General features: G+C 34.5%; 1 protein-coding gene across 5 annotated transcripts; it reads right to left on the minus strand.

The window, feature by feature from the left end:
• Positions 1–19543, minus strand: LOC108102371 (eukaryotic translation initiation factor 4 gamma 3). Of its 5 annotated transcripts, none has more exons than XM_017207290.2 (17): positions 19346–19543; positions 18859–18894; positions 18598–18802; positions 16110–16811; positions 14654–15301; positions 14410–14590; positions 13350–13461; positions 13018–13085; positions 5236–7541; positions 4488–4713; positions 4255–4421; positions 2689–3163; positions 2032–2255; positions 843–989; positions 562–784; positions 341–442; positions 1–280 (listed from the first exon to the last, which is right to left on the minus strand). In XM_017207290.2, exons 3-17 carry the CDS (start codon positions 18673–18675, stop codon positions 219–221), a joined length of 5721 nt encoding a protein of 1906 aa, XP_017062779.2. In that variant the 5' UTR covers positions 18676–18802; positions 18859–18894; positions 19346–19543; the 3' UTR covers positions 1–218. The 5 variants fall into 5 exon arrangements, with proteins under 5 accessions (XP_017062779.2, XP_041674449.1, XP_041674447.1 ...); XM_041818515.1 differs by having other exon boundaries at positions 16110–16700; positions 18859–18935; XM_041818513.1 differs by having other exon boundaries at positions 18859–18935.
• Between the last annotated feature and the right edge of the window lie 366 nt (positions 19544–19909).

The following is a 19909-nucleotide window of genomic DNA, read 5'->3' on the forward strand; positions in this document are numbered from 1 at the left end:
TTTCCTTTTGGTTCGCTTTATTGTACATATGTTATACACTTTTTATATTTTTGCATGTAATCTTAAGTCATGAACCAGAATCTTTAGTGAAATTGAATAAGTCCATATTGAAATCTATATATACTGTTAATGAACCTTCTTCACCCACCAAACTTCGTTTTAATAAATTTTATTACAAATTTTAAATATATGCTGCCTAGGCCAGATAATTTCCGGTTTTAGTTAGCGTCATCGTTTAATAACGAGTTAAAAAAAGGATTAAGACTTTTTACAGCAACGCCTATAATAAAGAAATAAATTATATATTACATATAAAACGTAATTATAAACGTAAATTTACCCTTGCCAGCTGACTGATCCTTTGAATCGCGCCATTTACAGAGCGATTCCTTTTGTATTACATAGGCATCATAAAGCTCGCCAATTAGTTCACTCAGCAATCCTGAAATAATAATGCAATGAAAAACGTAAGCCATAAAAAAGTAGACTTTTGCTTAAACGAAAAGTCAAAATTAAACACATTTAAAATTTATTTAACTTTTAGCAAAATACGAATCTTACCTCTAGGGTGCTCTAAACCATGGACTAATAGTTGCATAGTATATAAGCATTCAAGTTGATGATCTTCATTCGAATCAATGTATCTCAGCAAAACTGGTATGCAAAACTTTTGAAAGGTTTCGGTCTCAAGTTTATAACTATTTTCCTTGTAGAGAATTGAGAAATTACTTAACGTTTCAGTCAATCCCCTAATAAACAACTTATCGACCACCATTATATTTCCCTTAAAAACGAAGAGGTCATATTAAAATAAAGCTATAAATATTATTATACGTCCTTACGTTACTGTAGTCAATAATGCAATCTGCGGTCGTTCCTTCCTTCAACAAGTGATCAATATGGTCTATCACATTTTTGACGTGCTTTTCCGGGGACTCTCGTTGCTCAATCACTGGCGACATAGACTCGTTTTCAACATATTCCAGCCTCTGTAAATAATTTATAATAAATAAAATTGCCGGCTTAATATATAAATGAATATAAACAAGAAAAAGTCAAAATTAAAAACAAATTTTGTTATTGGTCATACAGAACTATATAATGCGTGTTTATTAACTAACGTTGGCACTACTATTTATGTGAGGCTTTATAATCCACACTAGTATTACATTATGAAATAAAATTCAGATTTAAATTATTATTATTTGGTAATTTGTTAGGTCAGACAAAAAAATTCAAGGTTAAACCAAACCTAATCTTATTTTAGTCCATACTTTGTACCTTTGATAGTTCCTGAAATCCCAGCCCTCTTACGTACAAAAGGACATGGCTAAATCAATTAGGCTATTGATCCTAATAAAAAACAAGAGGAAACGCTATAGTCGAGTGCCGCGACTATAAGATACCCGTTACTGTTTTACAAAATTTTAAAATATTATTTTGCTAGTGGAAATTCACAAAGCGCCAACTATTGTCAGAGGAAGTATGTTGAGTATGCTTATAGTGACGTCACTGCCCATGTGAGGCCTTAATTTCTTTATAAATAGCGAAATAATGTCCCGATTTGAAATCTTTGGTAAAACGATAGATATTAACAGAAATAAGTTATACAACGTCAAACGAAGGCATTCATAATAATATTATAGACGCCACAGCTTTCCGCGGTTTGTGGGCGTTAGAGTGGGCGTGGCCGAATGCAACTTCGTGGCAAGTTGCAGAGGCATCTCTTAAATACGTGTACCTAAGTAAAATTTTGTAGCTCTTATAGTTTTCGAGATTTTTGCATTTTTGGTTTTTCGGGTTTTGTGGGCGTTAGAGTGGCTTTGAAAAGCAGGGTTTTGTTTACATTATTAAAAATGTTCACTTCAAGATCACCGTAAAAAAATTGGAAGGTATGTCAAATGAATTTAGGCTGAGTCAAAAAGATAAATTTAATTAAGATAAAATAAAATCATTTAAAATATATGATCTGGGATTTTATATTCGATATGTTATGTTTCACGCCATTTAAGTATATATAAATAAACTCACGTTGCATTTAATAAAGTCTTCGATTTCATTTTCAGGCATAAAATCTGACCATTTTAAGTTGAACTTGATCCACATACTCCGGGCAAAATTTGGTCCAACTTCTTGTGTACAATATATCAAGTATGTTTTAAGGAACTTTTTAGCCACTTTTAAAGGGCTATTGTCTTTTAAATTTTTGTTCCACAAGTCGGATACAGTTAAGATTTTCTTCACAATTAATGGCCCTGTAAAGGAAGAGTTATAAATATTTTAATAAAAATATTAGTAGAAGTTAATATATCAGGCGTTAGCCATAAATGATATCAGTGACATATTCGGTACATGACGAAACTATATTTCATTGATTTTATTTTTTGCCAATAATGCTATGATTAATGGTGTGTTGTTTTTTCGATTTTAGGGCTTGGTATCATTACCCTACCTTTTTGCGACATTGCTTATCTGTTGTTATTTGAAATTCGTAGAACTTTTAAATTGCCATAATACTTTAAATAATTATTTATGACAAAATTTCAAACCTGGGTACTTACTAGATCTAAGGATATATAAAACATAAAATTGTTTTATTCTGCTTATACTTTTTCTACTCTTTTCAACAAAACAAATTAGGTATTTTACTGATACATTTGCTGGTAAACGCAAAAATGATAATATTACCGGCAAATTGGAGAATGTACAGCCAAAGCTCTGGAATATCAACAATTAAATCGTTCGCGTACTCGCTAAATTCATTGTACGCCAGTCTGAAGTGATCCACAGAGATGTAATTCTGTTGAATAAGTAGGGAAACAGTAATGGCCAAATACCGCCTGTACTGTTTACCAACATCCGCTAAATGCAAGTAATCCGTTAATATGTAATATAAGAAACTGCAGCGCAATTCCTCTGGTACTCGTTTAATGCACGCGACTACACCGGGCGTTACTGTCTCAGAGGCTGATGCAAGCTCTATCATTTCTGAGACAACAGACTTTATGTTCTTCAGATCTGTTTCACTAGCCTCATTGAAAACTGCCGCAGGAGCAACACAACGAGTACTTTGAGAAAACGGTAAGGATGCAGGTGACGGTTGTTCACTTCCACGGTAAAGTCCACCAGCGTTGACAGTAGAGCTACCAAGTGATGGCTGTACCTGTAAGATAGTCTTAATTAATAACTGGAATAGCAGTATTGCGTATTATTATCATTTGGTTCTAATTTAAAACGCAAACTTGTAACAATAAAATGTTTAAATATATACTTTTAGATTCCCGTTGCTCTGTTAATTAATTTTAAACCAAGAAAAAACGCTATGGTGTGAGTTTTGAACCATTAATTTATAACCTACCTATCTTAATAAATTGCGAAATAAAGGATAAAGGTTCGATTTAGATGTTAAGCAAATTTTATACAGGGTAAAACAAAACATAAATGTTAATATTATTGATGCCTATTTTTCGCGGTTTTTGGCCGTTAAAGTGGGCGTGTTTGGATGAAATATCATGTCGTGCTGTGGTGGCATTTCAAGAATAGTTACCGAGATTTTAGAGTTTTTGGTTTGTGGGCGTTAGGGAGGGCGTGACTAAATGCGAAAAAATAATAAGCTTCATTGAAAACTGAATGCTTATTCTTAACTTTCTTTCACTTTTAGTTTCCGAGATATCGGCGTTTCTAGGCGTGACCGGATAATGGTAATGGTAAGATTCCCTGCCATTTCAAAATTATACATGCTAAATCCTATAATGTTAGCTTTTATATTTCTCTGTGATGCTACACTTGTGCTGCGTAAGGATTTAAAGAATCTGCATACTTAATCCCAACGTTGTTTCTCTTTTAGTTCCTGACATCTCAGCATCCATGCGTATATGCGAACGAACAAACGTAAATAGCAAATTCGGGGCTTGGTTATTGATCCTGTACAAAAATATAGGTACTTAACAGGTTTGGAAACGCTTCCTTCTAGCTGGTATATTTTTTTTTTAAATTCTGTAAATTATTCTCCCTATTAGGAAAATATAGGTTTATCTGCACTGGGTTATAAAATAAATGCCTATACAATTTTGTACAGACATTTTATTCCGTTCCTTTATCCGAGGGAAGAATTTTCTGTGATTTGTTATCGAACACAAATAAACATAAACAAATAGCAGTATCAAACAACAACGTTCAGCGCTATGTTTGTTCTAGCCCTATTTATAAATATATTTAGACACAGAAACGAAAAATAATATTTATATTACTCACTTTGGCAGTATGACGTCCAGGAACCACTTGCTGTTGCGTGTATTTTGATTGACTAGCAGATTTTTGAACAGACGTACTCAATAGGCTGCGACCATGGCCCTGTTGCCCACTACGGGAGGATGAGTTTTCTCGTGACCCTTGAGATGATCCAGTCCTCGAATGTATACCTTTTTAAGTAATAATAAATAAACATTTTTCTGCGTTTTTGAAGAAATTCTACTTTTTTAACAAACCTCTATCATAGCGATCGCGTTCCATCGATCCCTTATTATATGACCCCTTATTTCTAGGAACAGCGCGATCCCACTCACTGCTATTTTTATCATTAAGTGATGATAGCACAGCAAAGGGATTGGATGGGGTTGCTGTGGGTACAGATGATTGTTTTGCTGGGTTCCAAATAAATTGCCCTAATCCACCCATCTTCTTTGTTTCTAAGTTTTGATCAGAAAGTTTAGACTGCAATATTTAAAAATATATTCATGAAAACTTTAATTGACAAATTAAAAACCAAAAATTAATTTCCATTTTATTCATAATATGTGAAAGATAAAAATAAAAATAACTCTTCAATCATTTTTAAAATAAATATTCTACAGACAGGTTTCAATGTAACAGGTTAACTGACACTTTAATATATATAATCTTGATAAAGATCTATAGTCTAATCCATACATAAATAATCATATTAAAAGTTTGGTTTGACTTCGTAGTTTTTTGTCTATATGCATCGATCTGTTTTGGGTCGCAACAAAACTTGTTAAGAAATTGAGATAATAAGCCTACACATGGCCAGAGCAGTCAATGTGAGTTAATAAACGTGCCTTACATTGTAGAATTTGATTGCTAAGCTTCGTAGCTCCGATATTTTTAAAGCCCTCACAGTTCATACGGACAGACTCAAGTAATATGGTCAGAATCTTCTAGCTCTATTGTTACATACTTTTAAAAACCTAACTATAACAAAAATAATTATCTTACCAAACCCTCCAGTTTATTACTGTCGACCGCTTGGGAACGGCTACCTTTGCTAGTTTGCACATGCCAAGTATTGTCATCATTGTTTCCATTTGAGTGTGCTGCTCCGCCAGAGCCACTGACTCCGCCAATATTACTTTGCTGTTGGTGCCGTAGGTTTCCGTTGTCGCCACGTTGGCTGTGACTGCCACCATACCCGCTACCAGAACGAGATTCTCCGTATCGAGCGTTGCCACGATCATCTCGTTTACCAGAGCCGCCTTGTGTTCCTACAAGCGTATTACTGGAAAGTGTACCAAAATATTGTGCAGAAATCTGCTCGTTCTTTGCTTCTTTTTCAATTTGTCCCATAGTTTTGGGTGCCTCATTGCGTGAAGTTTGCCATTTATTCTTCCGCAAATCTATAACATCTTGAAGCATAAAACGCACCCGTGAGCTTACTTTGGCTCCATCTTTGTCAGTTTTTGAAGCAATAGCCTGCATTCTGGTTATAGATTTTTCCAATGAGTAACACCTTCCTGGTTCCTTCGAATTCACTGGAGTCTGCTCAAACTTGGCACCCACAGTGGTGAGCAGCTTGCATAGACATTCAAGCATGTCTTCAGAATGAGGATTAAGAAGTGTATCAATGCAAGAATATATTATTTTGCCAGTCAACATAGATATCTTAAAAAGTTCACCGATAAATCGTACGGTGCCTCCGGAGCGTCGTCGTATTTTTCTCTCCTCCTCTTCTAAGAATGCCTCAAGTTCTGCTTTTTCATTAGCATCTGTACTTTTCTTTATTTTATCTACTATTGGCTGTAATTTTTTTTCTTTTGCAGTGCTCTGTGAGACATTTTGTGTGAATTCCCGTTCGGTTTTATCCAACAAAGCATTTCTGAAGTGCGCCAAATTAGATTTTGTGCCGCTCTCCATGCGCTCGTCTCTCCCTTTTACTTCCGAAATCAGACGATGGCATAGTCTGGCATAGGATACAGAAAAGTTTGGCTCATCAATTGCTTTTTCAAATACCAGCACAATAACTTCGTCCATTTTTTCTGGCGTATCGATTTTCAACTTTATAATCTCTTTGACAAGCGTATCAAACCTTTCAGGGGTAAGCTTGTTTAAAATGCCACGAACTCGACGAACCAATTCTTGCGTAGATTTTGTGTCGCTGTCCACATCCGATTTATTCAAGACTCTTGGACGCCAAGCGTTTTCGTTCTCACTTAGTTTAACATCTTGGTTTAGGGACAAATTAACGTGAATCATGCCTTTCATACTATTTCTGCTGCCACCACCCATCACACCAGACATTGATATTTGTTTGCCAATGTAATTACCTCCGGAATCACTACTACGATTGCCAATCATTCCAACCATAGATTGTACTCGCTTATTATTATTGTTATTTCGGATAAATGCTGGCATTAAGTTAGGTTGAGGAAGAATAGACACATTTTTCACCTCTGGCTGTATACGTGAGGCCTTCACCTCCCGTAACTGTAATAACTGATCTCGATTATATTGTTTTTTGCCGCTTGGATTGCTTGGAGACCATTGACCTTCATTATAATTGATAACAGATGATACGGTTATTCCTGTTTTTTCGTCTGAAGGACTAGTAGACTTAGGTTTATCTTCCAAATCCGTCTCTGACATTTCGTCTGATTTTAAAGGGAACTGGAGATTTAAATCTATGTCTGTGTTATTTGTTGAATTGGTCTCCGTTGGTGACTCATTAGTAGCGACTTCATCTAAAACATCTCCATTATTTTTAGTCTCTATAATATCTAATGTTTCGATATAACTATCGTCTAAACAAGTCCCTTTTTTTAATGCCATCGATGATAGTTCAATCTCATCAGGGACACTTACTAAACTTATTTCACCATGAACTGTTTGTTCTTCACATTGGTTATCTTTAAAATTTTCAACTATAGATTTTTCCATTTCATTTGACTGTGTAGAATCATAGTTATCCAAAATGGTGTGAATCTTAGCCGAATCTGCAACAGAATCAACAGGCGGTAATTCGTCAATATTAGAGATTTCAGGCTGGACAGAAAAATTCTTTGATGGTTGACTGTTCGTTTCAGTGGCAGTCAGTATCTCTAATTGATGATTTCCAGAAAACACACCAAAATTTACTTCGGTATTTGCTTTTTCCGTTACTTTTTCCACTTCCTTTGTAATGTCAGTTTTTAATGCGGCTTGCTTCTGTTCCGATAATTCGGATGTGAGTAATTTTTGATGCGGATTTGGTTGTAGAGGTTCCTCAGGGGTTGCGGCAATCGCTTTTGACACAGCATCATCCGTTTCGTCTACAGTTTAAAAAATAGTTAAAAAATGTAATAAAACTTTTAATATTGTTGATTGTTAGAAGAAAATTAGAATCGATTGAAGAAAATGGTTTAAATTGAGATTATAGTAATCAATGGTTTTTTAGGTATTTCATCTTTATTAAATTTCATGGATTTCAAGTTTATAATAACTTGTCAGACACATTCAACGGCTGACACATATCTGGAATGACACCCGCAGCTTTTAATTAATTTAACATTATTATCATTTGTTTATGCATTTCCATTAAACAAACTGGTTTAGTTAAAAAAAAAATACAGTTGAAGCAAAAACTTGACTTGGTGACGAGTTTTCAGAAATTGTTCAAGGAAATTGAACTATCAAAGATTTGTATGCTTAGATTAGACAAGGTTAAATAAAGAAGCCGAACTCAGTAAACGCACAGAATATTGTTACCGACAAAAACATTAAAAAAAAAACAAGACGAAACAATTCGCATTTGGGGCATTATAAAAACCTACCGAGTTATCAGCTATTCTACATATTGCGAAAACCGTCTTTCGAGCTTGGTGAGCGTAAGAGTGGTTATGGCCGGATAATGCTACCATCATAAGATGCGCTTACATCTCAAGAGTACTTAATCCCAACTTTTTAGCTCTAAGATTTCAGCGATTTTAGTTTTCCGTGGGCGCTGCGTGGGTACCTCAAGGATCTTTCTGCTTAATCTCAATTCTTTTACTCTACAAGTAACGGGCATAAATACAACATATGATTTAATTAATTCGATTTTAACCAGCTCCATAGCAAGGAAAAACTAAACAGTTATCTGGCAATATCTGTCTGCAAATTTCTGGCAATGTTGTCTGGCAATGGCGGAGTCCCTATCCTTAAAAAGAAACTTGGTGACTAAGAAATTACGTTATTAGACTATTAAATTGGCTTTGTATTGCTTTCGCTCCTTCCGCACAAAAAATCGTAATATATTATACTCGACTATATTATACCCGTTACTATTGCTATAATAATATAATATAGTATTTTTGCTAGCAGAAATGATTGCCAAAACCATATATATTGACGGCGACGTCACTGCAATAGATACATTATGAGAAAAAAACCTAAAAATATTCCGGCTTGAATTAAAAAAAAATTTCTTACGCGACACCCGTTGCTTATCGTGCAACCCTGTCTAACGTACGGCTCGAAACACATGGATAGTACCGAGTGAATAAGTTTAGAAACGACGAAATTATGTGTATTATAAGAAGAAGAAGAAGAATTGGAGGGCATTATAACTCGAACATAATATCCTAAATGGTTCATGAAGGACAAAGTTCGAGCTGCAATGTTCCAAGGATAAGGTAATATAGTTTCTAGTAAGCGTAGCGGGCACATTGATGTTTAAGCAACCTAGCAAGGTCGGTAAGTTTATCAGTAGTAGTCTACTGTTATAATAGGGAAGATGTTTGCATCCCAATTTTGGCCACGAAGAGCAAATATAAGGAATTTTTTTTGGCCAGATTCTATACGGTATTGGTGGAACGCATACTGTGTGTTTCGGACGCAGGATCCATACTCTAAGATCGAACGAAAGAGACAATATAAAGTTTTAGTAACGTAACGGTCATTACATGCTTTCGACCACCTTTTTATAAAACCTTGCACAGCTCTGGATTTATTAACCATGGAAAAAGTGTGGTCGGAAAATGTAAGTTTCGCATCCAATAGGACACCTAATTCTACCAAGGGCTACACCACATAGTGTGTAAGAGGTTATTACGGATTTAGAACGAATGAAGGTCATTACTTTACACTTAAAGCCGTTAAGACTTTGAATACAAAGTTTCACATCATCTGCAACATTTAAATAAAAGTATTTTTTAAAGCGAGTGAAAGGTCATTCTTGTATAATGTGAAAAATAGCGGACCTAAATGGCTTCCGTGAGAGACACCAAATGAAGCATCAACCAGACCAGACCAGACCCAATAGGGTTCAATGATCTTCTCAAAGAGTTTTGGAATTGCTGATAATTTAGAGATACCCCTATAATTACCAGCATCCGAAGTTTTCCCTTCCTTGTTTAGAGAAATGATGAAAGATTCCTTCCAAATAAGGAGAAACGTTTCCGTTCCAAACTAGAGGTTAAACAGTTTTAAAAGAGGATTGCACAGGTAAGACGCGTAGTATCTATGCACACAGCCAGCAACGCCATCGGGGTCTTGCGAAAAGGTCGCCTTAACACTGTGAAGATCTTTAAGAATACCACTCATTATCAAAAAAGGTCGCGTGACGAGGTTCGACTGTGGAACACCGTAGACGTAAGGCTGCCTAGGGGTTGTCGAAGGTGAATATGTGATTTGAAAAAACTTGGCGAACATATCGGCTATAGCCTGATTAGTTCTCGCCTTTGAATTTTCAAACGTTAGTGCTGAAGGAAACGTTTTTGGTTTACACTTAGTCCTAACGAAATTATATAATTTTTTCGGGTTCTGTGTAAATTGGGTCCTACAACGAAGCTAAATAATTTTTATGATACTGAGCGTTCGGAACAGTAATATTTGACCGAGCAACTAAGTATTGAGAGTAACTGAGCGAAGTGGCAGTTTTTAAGTATTTTTTCTGAAGCCTGAACTTTATATTCCTTAAGGTATTTAAGCCCTTGGTGTACCAAGGGGGGTTATCCGTTCTCATCGGAACACATATATCAAATATTAGGTTTAATGAATGGTAAAATATGGTAATACTAAAACAGCGAACCTTTTTGACAACCCTAGTAGGCCCAGTCACTTGGAGTGGTCCAGCATCGATCGCCAGCTCCAGAGTGGGATTATAAACGTCTTCAGGGCGTGTAAGTGGTGAAGCCCTAGATATAAAGACGGAGTCCGAATCTGAGATTAAGCATAGATCGACCCAAACAGTTTTTCACATGGTTAATTGTTTCCAGGGTCAATCAAATCGTAATGTCAAGAAGCTGTTAAAGCTAAACTATTTTCGTTTTTGGACCAGTTAGTTTGTGGTATGTTAAAATCGCCCAAAATCACAAGCTGATCCATATCTGATATTAGCGTAAAAACGGACTGTTTGATACATGCAACTCATACGTACATAGATGATTCGGGCTTAGGAGGGATGTAAGAACACGTAATAAATAAAAATGTACCAGAAAGTAAAAGAGTAACACAAATAAATTTGATATCACCGAATTGAAGATTAATCTCCTCGGATACGAGTTTAGAGTCTACATAAATTAAAACTCAACCCCCGGACCCGAGTGATCGATCAATCGTGTATGTTATATACCTGCTCCGAAAAATTTAGAAGTTAAGAATTTCCGAAACTAGCTATGCTTCGGTAAGATGTACATTGATAATTACCGACAAAAACTATAAGAGCTAGGAAATTTGGACTAAGAATGCAGATGCCAGCGCAGATCAATTTTGATTCACAAGCCATGCCTACAAGCTTGGAGGTTTGACTTTAACTATCCTTTTTTGTTAGTACCAATCGATCGAGCACCCATCTTTCAAATCAGTATTTTCTCATATGTTATTAAGAAATTAATACATGGTCAGTGACGTCACTTACATGCTTTAGCAACAAATTGCGCCAATAAAGTGGTAACCACATATTTCATTTTATATATGTATGTGTTTGCTTTTATACATTTGTTAATATGTATTTCACATTACGGCACGATGACTTACCGGCCAACTGCCACGTTGTTGCCTAGCAGCTATAGATAGACACAGATGATATGGAATCTCACTAACACAAACACAATGATTAAAAAAACGATCCAATGCGTCACAAACTAAACAAAGAACTGAAAAAATCGCCCGCGAACCGATAAACTCGCTAAAAGTCTAAAAACAATCTAAAAAGCAAAAGTGAAAACGTATTCAAAATACACTTGCACCCAGTACTACGCGCAAATAACAATTATGAGCGACTGAAATATTTATGCGCACTCAAGCAAACTGATGAATATTGGTCTTTATGTTGTGAAAAAAAACTTTTTGTAATATAAAACTGTTTTGTGTCACGACTATTACAGCACCAGGAGTAAAGTACCTACCAAGATAAGTTCTAGAGAAAGGTCAATTATAATTCAAATTTCGTATTAATATTTCCAAATTCTTAATGTTATAATTTTAATATTAGTAACTTTAAGTACGCAATTGAAGTTGAAAAACAATGAAATCTTACATTTCTACTTTATTATTACCATTATTACTTTGTGAGCCTAATTATTTTCAAGTCATATATGCATATATTATTTTAAAGATAAATTTTTTATTCCTTATAAAAGTATATCCTCGCAAAAAAGTACAATTTCAGTTTGCAGTGTAGTTAAGACGCAAATATTTTCTTGATCAGCGTACAAGCAGGAGAGATCTATTTGTGCCCAGTTGCCCGCCTGTACGCAAACTAAGGTTTTCGGATCGGACTACTATATCAAATATCTCGGAAGATTTTTGTTTCTACCAGTAACATCTTCGAACACTTGCACTGGACTTCATTCTTTAAACCTTCTGTTTGCAGTCTAGATTATTTATCGCATTTGGCGGGTTAATAAAATGAGTGATGCATTCTCTCAGCACAGCTGCAAACCATCCAACCAAACGTTACTAGATATGAGCACGCTTTTCGTATTTGTGTTTATGTCCAGGTACCTTTGACAATGTTTCCACAACAAGAATTAGCAGACAATAGACACGAAAAAACAGGAAGAAACGCTACTTTAAGATACCCCTTACTGTTTTACACAATTTGAAATATTAATTTTGCTAGTGGAAATTCACAAAGCACCACCTATTGTCAGAGAAAGCTTGTTGAGTAACTGATAGGACGTCATAGAGTCTTCATAAATAGCAACATATTGTTCCGATCTTTGGTAAATCGATAGATATTGACAAAAATATGATATTCAAGGTCAAACGAAGACGTACACTTATGGACGCCACAGTTATCCTCGGTTTGTCGGCGTTATAGTGGGCGTGATAAGATGCTGAAATAAACTTGCGCTGCGTAGGCATCTCAACAATCAATTCCTGATATCTCAGAGTTCCTACGGACAGACGGGCGGACACGGCTTAATCGACATCGCTATTGATACTGATCAAAAAAATATATATTTTATACTTCTCAACGAATCTAATATACCCTTTTACTCTACGAGTAAAAGGTTGCGCAGGCCGATATATATTAAGTATTTTGGACCTTTCCGGAAGTATGGGCGCAAAACTCTCCTCTTAAATGGGGCAAACATTATCACATACTACTCTAAAGTATGAAAATCGCTATTTGGAAAACTCCTTAGGGATAAAACCACATTGTTCATAGGTATGGATGCATATATATATAGGTATGGATGCATATATATATATATATATACATATATATATATACAAATTGAAAGTCGTGCCATTCAACAGTGTAATTTATATTTTTTAAAACCCATAGAAAAATTAATTTACGTTTACATGTGTACTTACCAGAAATAGAAATAGAAGAAGTAGTAGCAATGGAATCAGATACCTTTTTGGGAGACACTATAGGAATTCTAAAGCAACAATTAATTTAGAAAAAATAAACAAATTATATTAGTTTGAGTGAGTCCATAAAAATTTTTAAGTTCTCATTTACCAAAACCCCTAAGGGATCTTTTTTTCCTTCGGATCATTTATCCATTACTTTTACCTAATTTTAGGTATCTTTTAGTTCAGATCAAATTAGTAATGATAAGCAAGATTTTTCCCAAAGAAGATCCCTTCCAAAAATGCAAAACCTTTCCGTGAGCATTATTGCATAACATAAAGTAACTTACTTTTTGCTTCTACCTCTTTGAGGCGTTGGTAATATTTCGACCGATGGTGCATCAGACATCGCTGATACGATTGGTGTCTGCCCAACATCTTGGCGACTTATTGATATAGGTTCTGCAATCGAAAAAAAATATATTAGGTTTGAAGTATATTACATTGTTGTGAACTAAAACCCAGTGAGAGCCTTTAATTTTTTTCTATACACCTGAATCTTGGTACATGTGTTCGGAAACGTAACAAAAGAAAAAAAAAACAAGAAGAAACGCTATAGTCGAGTGCCGCAACTATAAGATACCCGTTACTGTTTTACATTAATTTTAATATTTTTTGCTAGTGGAAATGACAAAGCGCCACCTTTTGTCAAAAAAGCATGTTTACTAGCTGATGGTGACGTCACTGATCATGTGAGACCTTATAGCCTAATTTCTTCATATGAAGCGAAATGTTCCAATTTAAAAAATCTTTGCGCGGTTTGTGAGCGTCAGAGTAGACGTGTTCAGATGAAAACTAACGCCTAACTTTCTAGCTCTTATAGTTCCCAATATTTTCTCTTATTGGGTTTTCCATGTTTTGTGAGCGATATAGTGGGCGCGGCTAGATGGGGAAAAATTATTCGCATTGGGGGGCATCATAAAAAGAGACATGCTTAATCCTACATTTCTATCACTTATAGTTACCGAGATATCAGCTTTATACCATATGTGAAAACCGTCTTTCGAGCTTGGTGGTCGTAAGAGTGAGTGTGGCCGGATATTGGTACCACCATAAGATGCGCTGGCATCTCAAGATTACATACTTAATTCCTTTTAACTACTGCATACTATTCAACGAATCTAATATACCCTTTTACTTTACGAGTAACGGCTATAAAAACGATCAACAACTCGAATAAGAAGACACCTTATGTTTCGCACACACTTCGCATTTGCTTCCTATAAAAATAGCATACCTAACATATATGCAAGAAGAGAATAAAATCTTCTAGAATTACTTTTACAAATCTAAGATATTCCAAGAACAAAATGTTTTCACGGTCATTTTTAAAAAACATAAAATATTTACCGATCGGGCTGAAAGAGGCGTTTATCCGTGATTCGGATCCTTGTGATATAATATTGCTTAAATTACTGATTGCAACACCATCTTGCTGTGGAATACGTATAGGACCTTCTGAAAGGACAGCTGCCGATGTGTTTGTAAGTGTTGCCTGCTCCGAAAAGTCTTTATCTGTGTTTAAGTTTGTCTTTAAAATATAAAGGTTTAAATGGTAAAATGATATGAAATCTTAAGCTTTGTAATAACTTGCCTTGTCTAAATCTTCTAATATGTTTTTTTGAGTTGCAGGATCGATTATCGGCAACCGATGCTGATGTCGGCGCCTGCTTGATGGTTGCACCTGTACCGATTGGGTTTGGACACTTGTTGGCATTACACCAACTCCAACCATTGGAGAAACACCTACTTGTCCCATTCCAGGACTACCACTGACTCCCATCACTGAACTTGATCCTGGCTGCACTGCACTTGTGAGCAATTGAAGCTGCGACGAGTTTGTCCCCGGACCAGGCAGTGGTCCATTGGGCCCGGACTGGACTGGCTGCAAAGTATTTCCCACATTTACGTTGGTATTAACCGTAACAGCATTTCGGGTATGTGGCGACGGCTGCTGTTGAAGAGTTGGCACATATTGGTATGGATAGTAGGGCATTGGGGCGGATGCATATTGCAAGTGAGTAGATGGAAATGTTTGTTGTCGCGGGTATTGTGTATATTGTTGGAGCACCACGTTTTGGTGAAGAGGCTGTGAGTACATCTGTTGTACATGGACATGGCGTGTTGCACCTCCACTGGAGCCTCGTGGGGCACTTGCCGTGGGTGGTGGACCTCGAAAAATGCCGCCACTTTGTGGATTAGATCGGCTATTCCCAGAACTGCTGTTTCCCGTCGAAACGTACTGTAAATATACAAATATAGATTTAGTAATAAGTGGAAAGAGGTAATTGACATTATACATGAAAATAGCCATTATTAATTTAATAATGAAGTTTATGAATAATAAAAAGAAAACGAAATAAGTAAGAGCTATTGTGTTTCGATGTACACCAAATAAAACTATTTATATATATTTGTATTACACTGTGTAGCATTTTATTTTAGTTTTGATGTTTAGCCGCAGTTTTTTCTTCCAATACTGAAAGTAATTATCGAGAATATATCATTCTGGCGTAGTTCGCATATGAATATCATTCTTTATAAAATCTAAAAAGCTAAAAAATATAAATAAATTATGAATATTTTAAAACAAACTTATATATATATAACTTCTCATTTTTTATGTTACTCTGCAGCATGGGTAAAGAAGAGTGCTTGGAAGATAATGTTAAGCAAGGTACCTTACGAAACACGATTTATATGATTAAGCAAGGTGCTTTGAAATTAAAACGTTTATTATATTTTGTAGGTTAACCATTTTATTGGCATTTCTCGAAATTGCATACATAGTTTTCAGATCTTAGAGATCACACAGACATATCAGCCAGATGCACAGATGAACAGGACCAAATCAATTCAAAAAATAGTCATAAAGCAGAATAAGTATACTGCACAGAGTCGGAAACGCTTCTTTCTACCCGTTTCATACTTTTTAATGAATAATATATATCATTTGACTCTACAAGTAACGGGTTTAAAAATGTGAAAGTAAGGAAAAAAACATGTGTAATGCATCTGTTTCAAAAAGTACGATATTGTTGATGTTTTACCTCTGGTGTAGATGTTTGGAAGTTATTATTTAAGACCAAACTACTGTTTTTGAAATCATACTTTCTATTATTATCAACACAATTTACGCTAACGCCAACGATATTCTTGTCGTGCAACATTATTTGGCTGTTAGTACTGACTCCAGTACAGGAAGTCGTTCCATTTCCGACAATGGCGTTAGAGCTATTTGATACTACTGTAGCATTGCCAATGTTATTTCCATTTTTCTTAATATCCGGCACATTTAGAAAGCGAACGTGTTCATCTAGGCTTCCAGCTAATGCTTGGTGACTGGATAGGTTATATATGGCGGTCGTATTCAAATCACCGGAATTCAGTTGACAACTATTCACTGTCATTATGTTTGAGCCGTTACACATAACCGTTGACTGCTGGGCTCCAACTGGTGCAGACGCTGATATAGGTCTGTTTACGACATTTGCATAGCTTTGTGGATGCTGTTGTATTTGCTGATGTTGGTTAGATGGTGTTTGTTGCTGATGCGTTAAGTGTGGAGACTGTTGAGCATTTTGAGCTGTGGTCTTAAGAATGGATACCATATTGTATGCCTTATTTATCTGAAACTGAGTCTGAGATGTTGGGTGGTTATGATGCTGTTGCAGATGCAGCTGAAGGGATTGTGGCTTTGAGGGTGGCACCTGTTGGCCATACTTTTTGGTCTTTTTATTGGCTGGCAAAATCTACAACGGATTACAAAAGTGGGAATATTTCTAGGGTATATAATTTAGTTAGAAATTAATTTCAACTAATACAAACAAAAAAAAAAAACACAAAATAAAAAAAATAACAGCTTACAAAAAACGATAATTAAAAATAGGTGGTCGCTTTTTCGAGGTACATATCCCTTAAAAGCCTAACAAACGTACAACTAACATAAATTAAATCTAAACTAAAAATATCTTATTATTATACAGTATTACACTTTTGTACTGTGTTCGATAAAAATGTTGCTTTGCCTAAAATTTTGATGCGTGTCTCTAAGATACGTTTTTTTATTATTAAGTCATTTGCATCCCTTTTATTTTTTATCTGTTAAAATACATGCAAAAAACCAATTTTTTAGTTTTAATTTTTAATTAATTAATTATTATACAAATTCAATCATCTCCCAAACTACACACCATATAAGTTTATGCCACAACATTTCGCAGTGGCAAAGTAATCCAAGCATTAAAACCACCAGTCTTTCCAGATATTTATATTTCTCTTAGAAACAGTAAAACTGAATTAACGAATTTTACTGTTATAAATTTTCCACGTTAAATAATTGTAAAACCTCTGGATTTAGTGTTATCTGATTTCATGTCAATTCATTAATAAGTAATATGACACGATATATTAATATATTTATAATGTATGTTTAATATAAAAAATTCTGGGTAATAGTAGCTACTTCGAGAATCATTTTCTTGTTTACTAGCAAAACAAAGACTTTCGGGAATATCTCTTAAATTTCGTATAAAATTGGACATTAAACAAAACGGTTACGCCATATTTAATATATTTTACTCATAAAACAAGAGGAAATACTATAGTCGAGTACCGAGATTATAATATTTATAAATAAATTTCTTACCATGTATAACCACTTATAATATAATTAGATTCATTTGTAGTAGGTATGATAAAATGAATAAACTCGAATTGAATTGAATTTTTATGAATTTGTAAATAAGTGAGAATCGATATAACGTAAAACGGAAAGGTTTCAACCTTTGGCAGCGCGGAAGACTTTCAAATTAATCTAGTTGTTCAAAGCAAATTTGTAAATAATAATAAAAAAAAAATAAGTTTGAGTTTATTCGTTATGATCATGTGCAACTTACTTGTATGTTTGCGCAGTTTCTCACTCTAAGCATTGAAAATTGTTGCATTCATGCTAATATCTTAACTGGCAGGAAGTTATATGATAAAAATATTTTCCGACTTGAAACACTACTATTTGACCATTTGGGTCTAATTGTATAACTTTTTTTAATTATGTAGCTTTTGTTTCATTATCAACACTTTAATACTTTCGCAAATATAAATATAATAAAAATGATAATTTCGGCACTCAATCAAATAGTTTTAACAAAAATATTATTTATGATTATTATTATACCAATATTTTTGATAATAAAACAAATGCAAATTTGTTTAAAAAGATATACAATAATCTGTTAAAAAAATATCCACTCCAATAAAACTTTCACCAATAATATTTTACATTTCTTTCCTTATGTCCCATACGTCTGGTTTGGCTGTACAAGAAGTGTCATACCATATTAATTAACCATTTTAACAAAAGCGTCTTTCAATTCAATCGATTAATCAACCTAATAAAAATATAAGGATGTTCAAATATATTGGGACATAGGGAAAAATAATCAAATTATAAGGCACATAAAAATAGTACCAGTTGTATTAACAACGCATGATTCGTAAAGTATGTAATTAAGCAGTTTATTGTTCAACTGAACTTACCATATTTTGTGCTGAATGAGGCTGCATGACTTTCGCTATATCTGATTGTGTTGATATAGTTGGTATAGCTTGTTGCATAACGTACAAGTAATCCTAATGATTTAGTGTTATAAAAATCGCCAAACGGTTAACCTAGTCGTTTCATTGACGATTTCTGGGGTGATTTCAAACCCACCAATTATAGTCGTCACACAATCATTTGATTCTGCAATATAAATTATATAAATAAAGTGCGTTTTTGTTATGAATAAAATATTTTACCTGAAAATAGATTGAGTATCACTTACAAAAACGCATCTGGAATTTAAAGGAATAACACGGATAATATCGGCAAATGTCTGAGAAAGGTAACCAATTATTGACATAAGCTGTAGGTATAAACATTTTTAAATTTTAACTAAAAATTGTTTTTAAAAACTATAGTGTATTGAGCTTGCAGTCTCTAAATGACTTACATTTCTCATCTGGTACCCCAAAAACAAATTAAGCCTGTTAACTTTACATATTTGCCGACGTTGCTGTTGTGACGATAGACGTACATATGTATAATGTGCAAACGCAAAATCGCAATCGCAAAGCGCAGACGGAGAAAACGTGTCACCGAGTCCACCGTCTGCTTATATTTTTGAAGGATTCCCAAGAATGATAACAACGTGTTGTCGTTTAATTATATTTTTTCTAACTGCGAAATCGACTTGCAGAAAGTCATGTAATGTTTCCCAGTCCTCATTAAAGATCTCCAAATTACCTGGACATATGTGCCTCAAAGATGCGATTATTTACAAAAACAATAGGACTGTTAAAGATTCCACTTTAAGTGTATTTTCACAGCAATAAATGAAGCAGCACTTTGAGCTTTAAATCTTTACAATCAAAAACTTTTTTTTGTTAATTTCCACATGCAATGTGTTCTGTTCATAGGCACAGAGTTGCATTTCTTGTGGTATATCGACAATTTCTTAAATGATACCAATGTCTTAGAAAAATACTTTTGCGATAGTAATTGTTTTAGTTACTTCAACGTTACCAAAAATTTATTCGAATTAAAAAAATGACATAACACGATTTATTTTTTTTTACGGACATCCTTAAACTTAATAACTTAGGGTTTCTAGTGCAATAAATGTAAACTGCAAAATTGTGTCTGATTTTTCGTAATTTTATTTATAAATTAAGTTTTTACTTTTATCATATGTTTATCATATAAAATGTAGAGAACTACTACTACAAAACCGAACTGAAAACAAATAAGAATAAAAGAGTCTACTGCAGTTGTATAGAAATTTAAAATATAAATGTATCTGAAAAAGAA

Source organism: Drosophila eugracilis, unplaced genomic scaffold (genome assembly GCF_018153835.1).
Source record: "Drosophila eugracilis isolate 14026-0451.02 unplaced genomic scaffold, ASM1815383v1 contig_340, whole genome shotgun sequence".
Lineage (NCBI taxonomy): Eukaryota > Metazoa > Arthropoda > Insecta > Diptera > Drosophilidae > Drosophila > Drosophila eugracilis.

Coding starts and splice junctions, on each gene's coding strand:
- LOC108102371 (XM_017207290.2), bottom strand. CDS start 18,675: ATGCAACAAGCTATACCAACTATATCAACACAATCAGATATAGCGAAA. Junction 13,086..13,349: donor CAAAGAGGTAGAAGCAAAAA/GTAAGTTACTTT, acceptor TTGTTGCTTTAG/AATTCCTATAGTGTCTCCCA. Junction 4,422..4,487: donor ACGCGATCGCTATGATAGAG/GTTTGTTAAAAA, acceptor TTACTTAAAAAG/GTATACATTCGAGGACTGGA.